This window comes from Melozone crissalis, unplaced genomic scaffold, assembly GCF_028551555.1.
Source record: "Melozone crissalis strain CALT ecotype California unplaced genomic scaffold, PUWL_Pcris_2 ptg000013l_1, whole genome shotgun sequence".
Lineage (NCBI taxonomy): Eukaryota > Metazoa > Chordata > Aves > Passeriformes > Passerellidae > Melozone > Melozone crissalis.
Genome location: NW_026535791.1, coordinates 42,312,179 through 42,330,285, shown reverse-complemented (window position 1 = coordinate 42,330,285; position 18,107 = coordinate 42,312,179). Strand labels below are relative to the sequence as shown.

The 18,107-nt window shown below is 41.3% G+C and overlaps 1 protein-coding gene across 1 annotated transcript; it reads left to right on the top strand.

Moving 5' to 3' along the window:
• The first annotated feature begins 1,140 nt into the window (after positions 1-1,140).
• RP2 (RP2 activator of ARL3 GTPase) lies at positions 1,141-17,659 on the top strand. Its single transcript, XM_054271676.1, has 5 exons — positions 1,141-1,285; positions 10,132-10,797; positions 12,408-12,522; positions 13,713-13,798; positions 15,079-17,659. Exons 1-5 carry the CDS (start codon positions 1,148-1,150, stop codon positions 15,160-15,162), a joined length of 1,089 nt encoding a protein of 362 aa, XP_054127651.1. The 5' UTR covers positions 1,141-1,147; the 3' UTR covers positions 15,163-17,659.
• Positions 17,660-18,107: the final 448 nt, after the last annotated feature.

The window sequence follows — 18,107 nt, the reverse complement described above, 5'->3', positions numbered from 1 at the left end:
CCAGCGGCACCCCTGGGAAAACGTATTTAAGGAAGGGCAAAACCGCGATGTACCAGTGAGAGAGAGAGAGGAGTGAGGAGAAAAAAGTGGGGAATTCCATTGTGAACAGAAAGGTCAAAAAAGTAAGAGGGGGTGGAGGCGCTGCAGTGCTGGAGCAAGGAGTTCCCTGTAGCCCATGTAAAGGACCACAGTGGGTGCAAATATCCGCAGTGCGGCCCATGAGGGACCCCACAATAGAGCAGGTGGACACTTTCTGAAGGAATTGAACAAAGCATCAGAGACAACTTTGAAGTATTTCACCTCAACCACAGAAAAAACCTCTGTAAAATCTCGGGAAAAATGTTTTGACTGGTCAGTCTGGTAAAAAAAAAGGTGAGTTTTCACTCTGGGGGAAAAAACCAGCCAAAGAAAAGCAAGCCAAACAACAAACTCGCAAACCACAACGCAACATAGGAAGCCCGATTATTTGCAAACGGAGGCACAAAGCAGAACGCTGGGGGTTCTTACGCCGCCGCTGGTCGCTTCTGCTGCTCTGAAGCAGTTGCAAGGGGCTGGATCTGCTGGGGCAGCCCTTCCAGGGAGGGAGCACGGCGGTGGCGCTGTCCCGAGGGGACCGCGCCGGTGTATCCATTGGAAAATGATAAAATGATGTGATGCAGGATTAGTCGGTTTGTATTTACACCCCGAACCGGGCTGTTTGCCTCCGACATGCACAGCTGAGCCCGCACACGGCTCCGGGCGAGACACAGGTTTCACCTCGGTGGAGCGCTGCGTTCACGGGCAGCCACCGCCGCCCCTTCCGAGCCGCTCCCGCGGGACGGGCGGCAGGGAACCCTCCCCGGGGCGGGGGAGCGATGGCGATCACGGACAAACCGCGCTGTCCCGCTCGTCCCCGGCCCCGCGGGTGCGCTGCCTCCGGCGGAGCCTCGCCCGTGTCAGGCACCGCTAGGGACAGCGCGCCCGCCGGCCGGAGGCGACGGCTGGAGCGGGACGGGGCGGGCAAGGGGAAGGGAAAGGCGGGGGAAATGTCGCGGTCGCTACGGGAGACGGGAGAAAACCGGAAGCCGGCGGGGCGGGGCGGCGCGGCGCTGGCGAGCCCTTCCCCGCCGCCAGCCTCTCCCCGCCGGGCGGCGGCGGCAGCAGCGCCATGGGCTGCTTCTTCTCCCGCCGCAGGAAGCCGGCCCAGGGCGGCCAGCTGCCGCCGCAGCCGCCAGCGGGAGCCGGGCAGGACGCGGCCACCGGCGAGCAGAAGGCGCCGCAGTACAGCTGGGACCTGCGAGCCAAGGTACCGCCCCGGCGGCTGCGGGATGGGAATGGGGCTGGGGCTGGGACTGGGACTAGGGCTGGGGCTAGGACTAGGACTATCGCTATCCCCTCTCTCAGTGGGCAGCGTCCCGCTCTCTCCTGCTGTCCGGGTGTGTGCTCCGGCAGGGAGCACACCTTCCCTGGTCCCGCTGTTGCGGCTCGGTCCGCGCAGTTCAATGCGTTTATTTGAGCAATTAAAAAGTGTTTAGCCTAAGGATTTTGCCAGGCAGTCTCAAATTGTGCAAGCGGGGAGGCGGCGCGCTGGATGCGCGGCTGCAGCATCGGTCCCGGTGCGGGGCTGCTCCCGAGGGGCTGGCGCTGCCTCCCGGTGGGACGGCGTCCTGGGGACAGGCGACTGGGCTGTGACAGTCCCCAAGGTGTCTGCCTGCCTGCCCTCGGGGTTCCTGAGTCAGCGCGTTGTCCCCTGGGTGCGTGCTTCTCTCCAGAAAACCGGGATTAATGGCTGGGGAGCTGCTTGTGCCCGGGCGAGCCCCGCACTGGCATTGGAGCGGAGGCACAACACTCGTGCCGTGTGTCCTCACCACTGTCGATATTGATTCTTCCTGCTTGGGTGTTTGCACTGTTGATTTGGTTGGGTGTTCGGTTTCGGTTTTTTTTTTTTTTTTTTTTTTTTTTTGTTGGTGTTTTTTTTTGCTTTGTTTTGTTTTGGTTTTTTTTTTTTTAGGGTTTTTTTCCTTTTTTTTTTTTTTTTTTTTTTTTTTTTAGGAAGTAGAACTAGCTTATTAGCCCCTAAAAAGACAGATGAAATCAAATCCTTTTTCCCGTGCTGTTTCCAGAGCTCCCGGAGGCAGTAGTCATGAAGACTCAAGAGGGAAAGCATTAAAATGCTGGATAAAATGTATTTCTTCCTAGCGTCATTTCAAGTTTCACTTCCTAAACATATAATGACATTGTAGCCCTACTAGGCCTCTCTTCCTATCCTCTCCAGCTGCCTTAGGGTGGGGGAAGCAGAAACTGGGCAGGCGAAAAACGTAATTAATGTGGTTTCAACAAACAAAATCCTCAAACCTTCTGGCCGTATTTTACAAGTATGGAAAAGAAAATGTGTGAACTTATTTGAATGTTTAGCTTGCCTATTTTTTAAACTTGGCCAGGTGCTCTAGGGTGTCCCTTAAGCCTTCCAAGTAGATTAAGGCAAGCTTAGATGGAGATGAGCTAGAGAGTGTGCGTGGCCTGGAGGAATTGGTTCCTTGAGGATAAAGATGCGCAGTCTGTGTTGGGTTTATTGCTTTGAGTGGCCAGCAGATATTTAGGGAGCAGACAGAGAAGGAGAGGAGAACAGCCTGTCATTTGTGTGGAGACTATTCTCGCAGCCAGAGGGGCTGCACTGAAGCCATACTTTAGTGACAGAACAGAACTTGGTCTAAAAGTAAATTCTAAATCAGCCTTTGGAATAATATTGTTTAATTTTAGAGCAAATTCATCAGCTAAAGCTCAACAGGTATGAGAATTTTTACCCCATCTACTTATATACAGCTAACTTTGAAAACTAAAAGAAGGAAGGTCAGGATATAGAAAGACTTGATTCAGAGAATAGCCAGCCTTGTTGCTAAGGAGATGATTGTTGTTAACTTGCTGGAAGTAGGCTCAGGCTAACATGAAACTAAGCACCAACAATCTATCTCTGTGGAGTAAAAAAAACATGTATTGCATGTAAAGCTTCCTCTTTTTCTATAAAAGACTCTTACAAACCAGAAGAATCAGTGAGTTTGGGCTGTGCTAGTGAACTGTGCAAGCCATCAAGTTAGCTGCTTAATTTCGTACTGTACAGCCTAAGAATGGCTATTTAATGTCTAAGTTAATTTCTCTTGCTCTTTGCAGCCTTATTTTTCATTGGGCTTTTTGAGTGTAAGATTAATACATTAAACTAGGACAGCACCTGGAATTGCCTTATCTTAGGTGGAGCGCTGAGCACTTGCTGCACTAAACTTGTTGATCCCAGTTTGTACCAAGTGATACCCTGTCAGTGTTAATGTAGTAGCTTTAAATGTTGTCTGTGATAGTTTGTCCTGTTGTCTATTGCTTTCTCATTTGTGATGCTTCACATATACTTATTTATTTCACAAGTTTGTACACAAAGTTAACTTGAAGTGAGTTGGAAAACTTGTGACACCAAGACTCCTTTTTATCCATCCAGTGCATTGAGTTGTATTCTAAACCCTGAAAATCTCAACTCTGTCAAGAGATGTGCTAAATTGTCTTTTGATGTTTATTTCCACCATTTGGGTTGGGGATGTGTTTCTAATTTTAGGCTCTCCTATTTGGTGGTGCAGCTCTGGTTATATAGTTCTGTTTCACAAGCAGGTTTGTCTGTAGTTTTTGTAAACTATGCTCAGTATGTTCTTACAGGTGAGCATGTCTTGCTGCTCAGACGCTCCAGCTGTCTTCCTGTAAACTAATGTCACCCTGACATGGCAGAAAAATGTGGGCACACTTGTGTGCATATTTGTGCGATTAGAAATGTGTAGGGGGGTGACTGGACCTGAGGGGTTCCTCCAACAAAAGTATTTTTTTTGCTTCTGAGGGCATCATTGCTAGTTGAACCTATTTTAATGATGTTCTGATGGCAAAGGTTGATTGAATTGACGCTGTCTGTCTGCTAGTGTAGCCCTAGACAAAGAGAAGCATGATGATATCCCAGTGACTATATAACTCTTGTGTAATAGTCCCCAAAATGGACCATGTGATAGGAAATTCTAAATAGAAAATATTATAAGATGCTGATAGTTGAATTGAAATTAAGGAAAGTATGAATTTGAGGAGTCTTTTCAGATTTCTTTGTGACTTTATTAAGTGAGGACAGAAGTTTTAAAATAAGAAAAATTTAATCAAATTCAGATTACATTGTAAATCTACTGGAGTCTCTGTAATGCTTTCTGAACCTTGGGTTCAGAGAAGTGGGTGAAGATTACTTATGATGCAGTAGAAGAACCAGAGGATCAGATTATCTTGAAAACAGAAAGGAAGAGGATGAGCATTTGGTTTCTTGCTGCTCTGGGATTCTCAGTCCTTGAGTGGAAGTAGACCACAGTTTATTCCAGAGTCTGTTAGTACTGCATTGCATCCTGAAGACTTATTATGTCTCTTGATGTCTTTGGGCTGTCATGAGAGTCTCTTTCTGACCAAGGGTGGGAGAGGAACTTGGTGGTGCTCAGCCCTTCCTTCAGCTAGCTTTCCACCTGGGTTGGTTTTGTTTCCTACTGCATGACTAACAGCAGCAGCTGAATGTGGGTATGCACAGACAGGAACTGGGGCTTTTGTGTCTTGTGATGGTACAAGATACACTCATGACCTCCACAGAAGAAACACAAACAGCTGCATCATCTTTTTTGCTGTTATCTCATGTTCAAAAAAGTAGGATTAGATTAATTATGAACATAGTAGCATTTAGAGCTTAGGGGAACTTTCTTTCCCAGATGATTTTTTTTAACTTTTAGGTGGAACAAGTAATGTTTTGTTTTATGTCAACTGACTTGCAACTTGACTGGCTTAGTTGATAGGAAACATGCAGCTATCATTGTTATTGTGCTATGTAGCTGTATTTAAACAGTTAAAAAACCTCAAGACCTTTCACTTTTTGCCAAATCATAGTCTTTTGTTAGTTACCTTACATTTGAGGATTCTTCATGAATGGTCTGACTTGAATATCTCGAATTGTCTAGATCTTGTTTAGGTAGCCATTTTGTACTTCATTTTTGAATATTAATAAAACAACTTTTTTTCTCTAAACATTGGATTTAAGGACAAACTAAGTCATTGTATCTCCCTTATGCTTCCTGCTGCACCAGAAGAACTATTGCTGTTTTTCTCAAACTGTGGTCAGGTCAACTGAGAAACAGTCAGAAGGTTCATATTAAGCAGTATTTCCAGTTAGATCAAATACAGACCTGTGGTAGCTTCCTTTCTTCTTTCACTTTTTCAGTATGCAGTGGTTAGCAGTGGCTTGCTGAATGTGAATGACTGTTTTATGCTTTTATGGGCATTATGGAAAAGCATGAAGATTCCCAAGAATAGAATGAAATGAGCATTCAGACTGTTGTATTGGCCACTTCTAAAGTCAGGGTGTGCAGGAGATGCTCCAAAATGAAAAACTGTTTGCTGGAGACAGGAATCTTCACTACACTTTCCACCTTTTCTTGTTGTGCAAGAATCTTGAAATCTGCCAGTGGGTGAGTAACTTCAACAAGCAATCTCCAGAGGATGTTGCAACTCCTTACTTGAGGGCACCAAACCCATGCAAGTATGAATATACAGAAGTGTCTAGGCCTGGGAATGCACTTTTTTTCCTTATTTCCCTAATGTTAATTCCCCTGCTGACAAAAATAGTGCTTAAAGCTTCTTAAGTTGATGTGCCTACCCTATAGGTGCAGCTTTTAATGTCACTGGGTCAGCAGCCAACTTCTGTATATTATCAGCTGTAAGTTCTTTTCTTGAACTGCCATCTGTAGTGACTTAGAGAGATAGAGGATGACTTTTTGAGAATTATATTAAAAAGAGAAGACCTTGGTGGAAGTGGTTTAGAAATACTTTACAAACTGTTTGCTCAGCAGCCAGAACAAGGGTAACTAGAGGAGAACTGTAACCTGTTAAGAGCAGCAGAACCATCTCACATTTGTAGGGGTCTATCACTGTTGACTGATACTCCTTCCCTGATGAATCCTGTGAAAAATCTTGCTAAGACATGAACTCACACCAGAAACACTTCAAGATGTTGGGATCCTTTATGATTCTAGATACAGTCACCACTAACAGCTGTGAAGGTCTAGTGCTTGCAAGCCTCTTTCCAAATGGGAGCTGCCCAGTTTGGTGCCAGCAAACTGGATGGTAGTAGCTGAAGAGATGTATGTCATGTGCAGCTTTCACACAGCCTCTGACCTTCTTGCAAGACAAGTGTCTGCAGGAAGCAAAGCTGCTTAATGCACCTTGCACTTGTAACAGGATGCCCTGGAGCTGTAAGGAGCCGTGACAAACTCTGACAAACTCGTTTGCCTTCACTTCTCTGCTTTTGTTTGCTCTTTAAAATTCTTGCTCCTTACAGTTTATCCTCTAGCTCTTTGTAACAGACTTCTCACCATTGTATAATTGCTAAGAAACCAAGATTAGGCTTCTGTGCCTCTTATGAGAAGGCACAGAAGCCTATGAGAAGGAAAAATATTAGCCCTGTAAGAAGGGCTGGCTTTTTCATCATCATCACATCTGGTTATTTTAGGTCATTCCATGGAGTAATTCCTGAACCTGTGCATAGCCACTTCGGTTAGAAGGCTTCAACCCCTGAGCTGTGCCAATATCTATTAATGTGCAACTCCTATCTACTCCAGGAACTCTTTCAATTCAGCTGAAAATATTAAAAGCTACTGCTGTGAATACTGGCACCTTTTGAATTTTATGTCAGCCTGGGGAAAAAAGATGTTTAAAAAACCTGTTAAGGGCTGGAGAGTAAAGCATCTCTCTGGGTAAAATGGGTGTATTTGGACAAAGGCTTTTGAAACTTTATCCAAACACAAATGACAAGTAGATAAGTTATCGAATAGTTGAATTTTCCTGACCTGACACATGCTTAAGATTTTATAGCCAGTGGAGCACCAAATGAATGGGCAGAAAAATGTATATAGCCCTGGTTATGGTTGTATGAGACTGAAGATTTTACTACTGTTTCTTTTGGCTTTCCTAGCCTGCTTTTTTTTTTTTCCTATGTTGCCAAGACAGAGCTTAAGAAGCAGTTGGTGTTCACTGTCAGGGGAAGGAAGGTGATTGCAGTGATTTAATATTAATCTGTTGGTGGTACCTGAAGAGTTCAGGGATGGTGAAAGTGCACCAAGAAGGCTGATGGCATCCTGGCTTGTAAGAAAAGGAGTGTGGCCAGCAGGACTAGGGCCATGACCTGTGCTTGGCACTGTTGAGGTTGTACATCAAATCCTGTGTTCAGTTCTGGATTCCTCACTTCAAGAAAGACACAGAAGTGCTGGAGCATGTCCAGAGGAGGGCAATGGAGCTGGTGAAGGGTCTGGAGCACAAATCTGATGAGAAGCAGATGAGGGAGCTGTGGTTGTTGGAAGAAAAGGAGGCTCAGGGAAGACCTCATTGCTCTCTACAACCACCTGAAAGGGGGCTGTAGGAGGTCAGGGTTGCTCTCTTCTCCCAAGTACCAAGTGATAGGATAAGATAAAAGGCCCCAAGTTTCTCCAGTGGAGGCTTAGATTGGGTATTAGGAAAAATTTCTTCATAGCAAGAGTTAGAACAGGCATCCCAGAGAAGTGTTTGAGTCACCATCCATGGAGGTATTTAAAATATGTGTAGATATGGCAGTTGGGGACATGGTTTAGTGGTGGGCTTGGCAGTGTCAGGTTGATGGTTGCACTTGATGGACTTAGAGCTCTTTCCCAATTTAAACTATTCTATAATCATATGGGCATGTAAGGGGCTGTTGGATGCATCCTCACAGTCATGGTTCTACCTTCAGACCTGTTTCTCTGGCATGTTTCTTTTACCCAGGAGAAGTGAAATATTTATATCTGCTATAGTCTTATATCCTGTCCTCTCAGGGGCAATAACCCAGTGGGGGGAGAGAGTATCAAATCCATTCCACACAGTCCCTCCAGTCTGTACTGCAATGTTACTCAAGAAATACTCTTAGTCTTTAAAAGGATAACTGCAAACAAAATCAGAGAAAATGTACAAATTCCTTGGCATGGTCAACAAACTGAGAAACAAAAGCTGTGTCAAGGTTGAACTCTTAGTTCTGGAAAATAGGCAAATAAAGAGGAGCTCCTGAATCTGGTAATAAGCTGAACTTTTGTCTTTAACTTGACTACTGTTGGTACTCAAAAACTCTAATTTGAAACTGTCTATAAGCTGTGAGTTTGCTGACTAACCAGTGTTTTTCACCTAGGTCTAAATAAAATTGCAAAGTGAAGTTTCACACGTCCTTGCAAAGGCCCCTGGGTAGGATGAGCTAGAGCTGCTTCACAGGCTTTGTAGAGCAGAGCAATTCAGAAAGATGTGCTTGTGTTCCAAGTTTCAAAAGTGCTGTGAGTTCTGGAAACACTGAACTTCTCATTCCTAAGAGAAGTAACTGTTCCTCTGTGCCTCTTTTGAAAACAATAAGTCTGTCTCCCATGGCCATTTTAAAAAAACAATCCAACACCCAACATACAGATATACACAAAGATACATACATGTTCTAGGAGATGCCTGGGAAGAATATGTCCAAAAGCAATTTTAATGTTTGTTTTCTCAAGTAAGGGGGAATATGAGGGTAAGTAACTTGTATATTCAAATATGTAACACTACTTGAGACTAAGGACCTTGGAGAGTTAGAATCCAAAGCATGCTGTGTGACTGAGTCTCCATGAGGTGTCCCTTATCTTTTGAGTCTCCCAATTTTATTTGTAACACTTCTAGCTAACTTTCCTGGATGCGTACTAGTGGTATTAAATATGATTGAGGAGAGAATTCTAGGAAGCCATCTTCATTGTCTCAGCTTGCATTTTATTTGGAAGATTCATCAGCTGCAAAACTCCTTTCCTGTCTGAAGGTCATATATGTTGCACAGAACAAAATACATTTTATCAGCTGGTAGAGATTTTTAGCTTCCTTTGGCTGTTCCAGTCAAAAGCTATCAAGGCTGGTTTAATGAATGTCTGGTGCTAGCCATTCTGGTTTACACCTTTTGCTGGCCTCAAATATTGTGTCAATGTTTGACATGCTAGGAAGAGGTATTTTTAGGAATTGATCTGCACCAAAACTGTGGCAATATATGATAACTGATTATGGTGCAGCAAATTTTAGGAGCCTCAAGGCTGATAATCAGAGAGCAGGTTGGTGAAGAGCTCTTGTGTTAGTAATTCACTTATACACTTCTAAGTGCTATTTTAATGAGCTTTCACAAGAGGGCAGAGTAGAATTTGCTCCAGGAACTGTGGATGGCTTGAGACTTAACTTATAAGTAGAAATAAGCCAGCTCAGATTCCTTTGCTTTTGGCACAGCATGGGCTGTATTATTCATGCTTTCCACCTGTATTGCATCCATCCTAGGTGCTGTGTGGCTTGTGAGTTGCTGCTCCCTAAAGGAGAGTGCCAGGGAAAGCCACAGCCTCCCCCAAGTGTTCTGCCCCAGCCAGAGGGATGCTGGAGTGTGGAGGTGATCTGCAAACATGCCCCCTGTACCACCACTGCCAGTTTTTGCTTCTTGGACATAGCTACAACAATCATGTATGTTTTGTTAGCACAAAAGTCTTGTCATTGTTAGCACGAGATAATGCTGTGGCACACATTAATGAGCTCTCTGTAGTTTGCAAACATAATAGAGAAGATACTGTTTGAGAGCAACAAGATTTCCTTGCAATGTGTTGAGGTAAATATGACCAAGAAAATTACTCAAAAAAGAAAATACTGTGTATCTCCAGCTGTAACTATGTTGGACAATTTATTTATTACTGTTACTACTCTACACAGAACATCATCCTTGTTGAAACAGTTCAGAGTCTACAGTTAAAAATAGCTCCCCTTGCCCCTTTCTTTATTAAAGGACTAACTGAGTTGCTTTTTTTTATTCCCTTGGAGATCTTCAGAGGTGTAGTTTCAGTCCTTAGTTGTATCTCAATACTGTGTATTCCAGTAGTTTAGCTGATAGAGTTGCTTCTGATCTTTCATCACTCATTGAATACCCTTGTGGCAGTATATCCTGTACAATTCAGTGGTACTTCAATCAGTGCAGATCAATGGGCATTTAGCATTTTAATATTCTCTGCATTTGAAGTCTTTAACCTTATTTTTCTTTTTTTTTTTTTTTTATTCCTCCTTCAGATTGACCCCAAAGAGTACACCTTTTCCGGACTTAAGAACGAAACTGTGGGTCGACTGCCTGGAAAAGTAGCAGGGCAACAGTTTGTCATTCAGGACTGCGAGAACTGTCAAATCTACGTATTTGACCATTCTGCCACAATCACAATTGACGACTGTGTAAATTGCCAAATCTTTTTAGGACCAATAAAAGGCAGCGTGTTCTTCCGTGACTGCAAAGACTGTAAGTGTGTGGTTGCCTGCCAGCAGTTCCGCACGCGGGACTGCAGGAAGCTGGAGGTGTTCTTGTGCTGTGCCACCCAGCCCATTATCGAGTCCTCCACAGGAATGAAATTTGGATGTTTCCAGTACTATTATCCTGAGCTTGCTTTACAATTTAAAGATGCTGGTCTGAGTATCTTCAATAACACGTGGAGCAACATCCATGACTTTACCCCTGTGTCTGGAGAAAATAACTGGGCCCTTTTGCCTGAAACTGCTGCAGTCCAAGATTATGTTCCTCTGCCCAGCTCTGAGGAGCTGAAAGCTGTCAGGGTGTCTACTGATGCCACAAAGAGCATAATACCCATAACTCGAGGGCGGAGACAGAAAAACAGCGATGAATCGTGTTTGGCCGTGTTTTTTGCTGGTGACTACACAACTGCAAATGCCAGGAAGTTAATTGATGAGGTGAGCAACCTTTGTCTTCATTCAGACTTTTCAATTCCTAATTCAGCATTCCTGTGGCCAGCCTCTGATTCTCCCTGAAGGGAGACTATAGAGGGTCTGTTTGACTACTGACCATACTGATCAACTGCATTGTTTAAAACTTCAGAGCAAGGTAAGAGACTGAATCTCATTTTATCAGTCAGTTGCTTTACAGTTGGCATCCTGTGGGTGGCACATCTATCTTCTAACAGTTCTGGTGTACTTTTCCATCATGGCACAGCAAAGCAATGCTCTGAAGAAAATATGTAGTTGATTTGATGAATTTGGTCAAATATAGAGTAAGTGATTGACAGTGCTTGTGAAAGGGATGTAACTGATCAGCTTGTTAGCTTATTGTCCTGAAAGTCTCAGCTGACTAAAGTCTGTCCTGAAAGTTTTTCCAGTACTAACAGGGAGTCTTAAAAGAAAAAAAAAAAGTGTTAAAATGTATCCCCCATGTAATCCAGTGCTGGAACTTTTTTTCTGAAAGGGGCAGTGGGTGTTTGTCATGGCTGGTCAGCTGTCTTCAATGACCTTAATAGCTTTTTAAAATTTTTCTTTCTTTTTTAAATTTTTTTTTCCCTGTGAGACAGCAGCTTCCAAGCTTGTCTTTCCTGGGGCTAAAACCTGGGAGTGGCTGCCTCAACTGCCAAGGATGTCACAGAGCAGAGCCAGTAACCATGGGCTACAGCATCTGAGAGTGGTATCTGCAAAAGCTGCTGATCACAGTGTTGTATGATCAACCAAACATCTGGTGGAGCTCTTTCCCTTGGGTTTTTGTCTGCAAAGAAAGAAAGCTGTAGGGTGTCTCCTTGCCTCCCCACTGCCCAGCTGGACTTTTGTGGGACTGAGCTACTGAGTTACTTGAGTGAAGGGAGATAACGATACTTACAGGGGGTTTCTTTTCTGACGAAGGAATAGCTACAGGAGGAGGGTAATAGATGTGTTCTCCTCTGTTAGTAGTTATTTAGAAGTTAGAGTTAAGAAGATGCTAAAGGACTAGTTGGTGAGTTTCTGTGGAAATCTAACTGCTCTGCAGATTAATGGATGTTTTGGAAGTAAAAATGTATTTGCTCCTTTCCCACGTGCTTTTAGTTTCATATTAGATTTGGAGTAAAAATGAGGGGGTGGAACACGTATATGTGTTTTCAAATGTTGTTAACTCTTGTTCCAAAACTGAAAATTAGCAGTGGATAGATGAGAGTTTCAGCTAATACTTGACTGAACTATTGCAGACTGAAGAGAACTGACTGCTTGTTTCCAGATGCTGAATGCCTTTAAATCCCATTAGTTTCTGCTTGTGGGGGATTGTGGGGAAAAACACATAACCCTGGGCCCTAATATATAAAACAAAAACATTCACATTTATTCCTCTAGGTGCACTAGGGCAGAGGAGAAAATGTGGATGAATGGAATGAAAATAAACACAAGTGTAGAAAAAGCAAATAATCTCTGAAAAGAGAAAAAAGGGTCCCTTTGCTCTGAGACCTAATGTGTATGGGAAAAATGAGTCTATTACAGTGTAATCTGGATACTCAAGTTGAACTCTGTCTTAGAAGCATTTTTAACATGAATTCTTCCTCTGTTAACAGATGACTAGCAAAGGCTTTCAGCTGGTACAGACTAAAGAGGTTTTAATGAAGGCAGAGGATGCTCACCGAGTTTTCCAGCAGAGTGCATCAGAATTCATTCCACTGCTGGAAAAAGGTGAGTCTGTGTTTTCTTTCTCTTCTTGATATAAAAAATCTGTCACTTGAGAGTTCTGGAGAAGAAAGAGGAATGAAGGAAAAATTTGTATTTCAAGGGCATACTGTAAAACCTTTTGAGAAGAGTTTTGGAAGCCTCAGTGAGGCCCTAAACCAGCCAAAACTCCTGAAGGCATCAGAAATTAGTTATTTCACATTTATTTTGTGTTTCTGCTCCCCCTCTAGTGGTCCAACTGCATAGTTCAGGAGCAGTGGCACATGCAGATCTGCCTGGAGTGGTCAAAAAAAGCTCATGCTTTTAGACTATTTTCTGTCTTGTCTCAAGTGCTGCTCAACCACTGAGCTGTTCAGTGTTTCTGTATAAATTATTTAAGCAAATCAATATAGGTGTACATAAAGCAGATAAGTGTTTAAAATTCTTGTTTGTAACTGGCGTGCTGTCTGAGTATTTCAAAAGCCTTTCTATTGATATGACTGCATATCAATAGAATGCAGTCTCTTCTCTCAGAAGTACTGACATCTTGTTATGTGTTACATGCAAAAGCTCACTGCACATTCCAAAACTGGGTAGCAACGTGCGGATTTTTTCATGATGACATGAGAGGTCTGTGATGCTCATTGTAAGAATGGGACACAAGTCATTGCATTTGTAAGATGGTAGTCCAGCTTATGGGCAATATTGCAGTCATGTGGGAGGAAACACCATGTTCAGAATGAAACCAGAGAAAGCAGATCTGCAAATAGTGGGTGAGAACCAGTCTAAAAATCAGGCAATTCACTATCTTGGGACTGAAGCAAAAACGTTTGAATGACTCAGTCCCACTCCAGATGTCTGTGAAATGGCTCACTATTTGAGCAGTGTAGTCTGACTCACTTCCATGATGCCTTGACTCCTTAGCATTTTTGTGCTATTGCTGCCTTTCAAGAAGTAAAACTGGAATCCTGTCCAAATCTCTGAGAAAAAAAAAAAAAAAAAAAGGCATGAAATTGCAGATAACACTGTACTTTTTTTTGTAACATGTTTGTCTTTTCAATTCTTTATCTTCTGTTATGGGCCTGCTCAAGCAAAAAAAATAAAATGCTTCTTGCAAGCTTCACAATTCCCTATGGGTTGAGACTATGGGCTGAGAAATCTACTGTTTAATGTCAAGCTTAAAAGTATTATTGATTTCAGATGAACCTATTTTCTAGGTGCAGTGGTTGCTTTGGAATTCAATGGAGATGGTGCTGTGGAACAATGTCGAAGCACCGTAAATGAAGTTTTTAGTGGCACCAAGGTAGGCTGGTGTATTGCTTTATTCACAGAAAATATTACAGAATGTTTGAGCTATTTCATGGTCAAGATATAGTGTTTACATACTACAAAATCTTTTTCGGTTCATGGGTAGTAAAACTGGAATATCCTTTTGTTGTTGTTTTGTTTTTTTGTACTTAAAACATGAGTTACTTTTTGCTGACAAGAAAATTGTCCTAGGAAAGAAAGTTCTGAATCCCCATTTCCACTGAAGAATACAAGATTTCCACTTAGAACTGTTATTTCACATAACACAAAATCAAGTTCTATAATTGTAGTACAAAAAAGTTCCACTTAAGTCCTGGATTTAGTCACTTAACTGTGGTGGTCTGTCTATTAAACCACAACAAAGATAATATGATGGGATTTCAACTTTTTTCCATGTTTACTTTTGCTATGTAGGATACCACAGAATGCCTTCCTTCAAAGACAGTGTTCTTTTTTCTTCTGTCAGCTTCTTTCACTTTAGCTTCCTTACACCATACCTCATCTTTCCTTGCTGTTCCCGTTCTCTAAATGGTGATGGTTTTGAGAAAGTTTATGGAAACATTTAGAACACTCCTGATAACAGAAGAGTGACAAACCCTTTGCTTTCAGGCAGTTGTTCAAAGAAGACTTCAATATCTTTAAGACATCTAGCATCCATGCAGCTCCTTGCTGTCTTTCAGTTCCTTTTAAAAGACTTACTTGGAACTAGGCTGCCCAGTTTCTGGAAAACAGTCATCTTGTAGCTGGAGCTTGGACTTTCACATACATTGATACATTTTGAAAAATGAAAAAGTAATTGAAGTTACTTTTTAAAAAATAGTCATCTGCTGGAGAAGCAATGAAGATTTTTTGGGAGTAATGTAGCACAAGGAAGTCTTTCTTACAAACTCTCCCTTTCTGTTAAAGGAAAGTAGTAGTCTAAGGATTTTGTGTATTTATTTTCCCCCCTCTCTCCTGGAGAGAGTTGACTTTACCAATCAAAATACATCTAAATAGACACTAACTGAAGCTGTGACCCCTGAATAATGAAGCCTCAAGCTCCTGATCCTGAAGGCAAGAGTCAATGCAGCCAGCATGTGTGCTAGGAAAGGGTGACAATAACAAATGGTGGAGGCATCAGGGCTGAGAGAATACTAGGATTTGTTCTGTCACACAGTGGGAACCAGCAGAGTTGTGTCTCTCATGAAATGCAAAACTAAAAATAAGCCTTACTGGTTCCAAATGAGCATGACTGCTTTTACTGATGTATAACTATTTTCTTGTTTAACAAAACAGGTTTTTGTATCAGAAAGCAAAGCATCAGCATCTCAAGATGTAGACAATTTCTACAATTTTGCTGACATGCAGATGGGAATGTGAAGTTTAGCATGAAGGTGCTCACGTACGGTTTGTCTTAGACTTGGACGTCACTTGGCTTGAATATCGCAGTAGTTTTGTCATTTAGTTTTGTATTTCTCATATATCCCTTTTATAAAGCCACTGGTGGTTTTTAATACAATATTATCTGAACTGGAGTAAACTGCATAGCTAGCCATGTGCATTGTGTTTGAAACTTAAGTTTAACTTCAAAAACAATTGAGCTTTTCTACTAACTTTTTTACAGTGATTTCTAAACATCTATCGACACTTGAATGTTTTTTGACAACATCTAATGATTATACATATTTTAAAAGTGCAATGCTGATCCAAGTTTAATGCAGTAGTAATTGTTATCTCTCACTCAGACACATTGTTTAGAAAGTGTATTTATGTGAAATTTGCCCTTCAAAATTTTCCCACATGCAAATTTGTCTTTACTGGGGGTCCAGGAAGGAAGCTGTAGTCATTTACTTTTTCTGAAAGCTTAGTCTGAAATTAATTTTCCTTGTAGCATGCTTTCAAAAGCAGTTTGTGACTTTGGCTAACTCTCCTTCAAGCATGCTTTTTGAATAAAGTTGATTGCAGCAGCATTTGTGGTGAGAGTTGTCACTACAGCATTCTGGTGAGTGAGCACTTGCCAGGCTTTTCTGCTTTAGGGTGAATCCTGAGCATGAGTGCCCTGCAGAAGCTGCTCTAAGGTCTGCTCAGGTTCTTTGGTGATACACCTGCTTCTGGCATTGCCAGCTCATACGTGATATATATTTGAGGTTTCACTTTGCACTTGAGCAATAAACCTCTGGCATATTGTTGTTTGCTAGAAGGGACATAGCCAGTAGTCAGAGAAGGATTCTGATGGCATTAAAAACCCCTTCTTCCTTGCTAGACCCCAGAAGAAGGCTTTTGCTTGCAGAAGTAATATAGAAAGTGCTGTAAAATGCTACACACTGCCATAGGATTTATTTTGTATTAATTCTAAAGACAGACTGAAGAGGTACCACCAGCATTTTGTGAGATGCATTTGAATAGTGTTCAGAAATAATGCTTATTGCTAAATAATGCATATTAGAATGCAAATCTTTATGGGTATTAAATACATGATTGATTTATTTTTGCATATTGCATCCTTACTGATTTTTCTACATGAACTTAAAGCTTCAGTCCAGGTTTACAAGCTCTCTGTAATACTTGAACCAATTATGCATGCAGACACACAAAACCAAATTTCATAATTAAAACATGGCTTGCCAGTTTGCTTAGCCTTTACAATTCATTGAAAGGATTGGGGCTGTGTTGAGGTGCTAAAGCCATTTCCTCATTATGGTCATCCATCAAAAGGGAAGATCTTGCAAATTTTAACTGAAGATGAATCTTGACTCATCAGTTTCACAGCTCTGGAACTCCAAAGTGGGTAGCTAAAAACATCTCTAATCTTTTTTTGAATTAGCACATGAAAGAATCTCTTCTCCTGAAATTCATAATTCTGTAAAGCGAGATTCTGAACTGTTATTTTGTTGCTACTGGGCAAATGCTTGCCATTAGTTTAAACTCAAGAATATGTCCTTAGGACCTCTTGTTATAGTCATGCATAGATTAAATAAAGAAGAATGTGTCCTGAATAAACTAAACCATTGGTGTACTGGATGTAAGAAAATTGCCACTTCTTTGAAATGTTTTTATTTGACAAAGTCAAGCCACCACCACAATTAAATTGGTAGCAGAAATTACCACTTACTTGCACTTCGGTAGCCAGAAATTTGTTGTTTTCTTTTTTTTTTTGTAATTGTGAGGTGAGGTCTGTAAAAAGAGCTAAAAATTTTATCTTGCTCTCCAAAGTACTAGCACAACTAATCAGTCAACATTTACAGGAATTAATCTAGGCATGTACAGTAAATATTATTTTGGTATGGACAGTACACTGAAATTGTATAATGTACTTCAGAGCTGGCATTGTGTGATTTGTATTAGCAGCACATATACCAGACTATCTTGGTCTCTAAACTTTAACATATAATATTTCCAAAGTTACATGCTGACACATGATTATGTGTATGTTTATAGCTTATTTTTTGTATCATCAACCTGCCCTGGAAACAAAGTGCTAAATGGACTTTTGTGACTCCTTTTGCTGGAGGACAGGAAGATTAATTGAAAATTAATCTAGGCTTGAAACAGTGGAATAACTTTTCTATGTGCTGGGAAAGAGCAGTGTTGCTTTTTTATTTTTAACAATGATGGTCTGTTTACCGACATCAAGAATTTTTAATAAAAAAATCCCTAAATAATGAAGGAGTTTCTCAATCCAATTATTTATCTATCTTTTGATTTCCATTTCTTGCTAACAGGTGTTAAGAACACTTCTAGCTTAAGAGTCAGGAATTCTTTGCATTACAGAATGGTACGTGTTTAATGTATTCTTTGTACATTTCTTGTGTAGCTTTTAATGTAATTTGTATTGCACTGTGAATGTGATTCATAATAAACATTTGAAATATTTGAACTCTGGATTCTGAAGACTTCTTAAAATTATGGTGGATTGAAAAACATTTACATTATATTAGGTATAAAAACTGGGATATTAAACAGGAATATATCTTGAAATAGATATTCATAGCTAATTGAAAATAAGCTTTAACTCTCTAGGCATTCATTTTCTGAAAAAGGTGATGTTTTGACAGCAGGGATTTTTTCCTCGGTCAGAGATTGTGGTGTTTATAGTAGTAAAATTGTTAATTTAGAAAGCAGGTCCATTTAATATCTGACAACCAGTAAAATCCTCCTGAAAATAGGCAAACAGTTAATACATTTCCAAATGTGGCTTTAAACTCATCAGAAATGTGACTCTTCCAAGAAGAGATGGTCCAGGGTAACTCTCACTAGGCATAAGTGTTTGGAAAGAACATGAAGTACTGTATCAATACAATTGTCTTTTGAATATGTTGAGTAAA

Coding starts and splice junctions, on each gene's coding strand:
- RP2 (XM_054271676.1), top strand. CDS start 1,148: ATGGGCTGCTTCTTCTCCCGCCGCAGGAAGCCGGCCCAGGGCGGCCAG. Junction 10,798..12,407: donor CCAGGAAGTTAATTGATGAG/GTGAGCAACCTT, acceptor CTCTGTTAACAG/ATGACTAGCAAAGGCTTTCA. Junction 12,523..13,712: donor CATTCCACTGCTGGAAAAAG/GTGAGTCTGTGT, acceptor CCTATTTTCTAG/GTGCAGTGGTTGCTTTGGAA.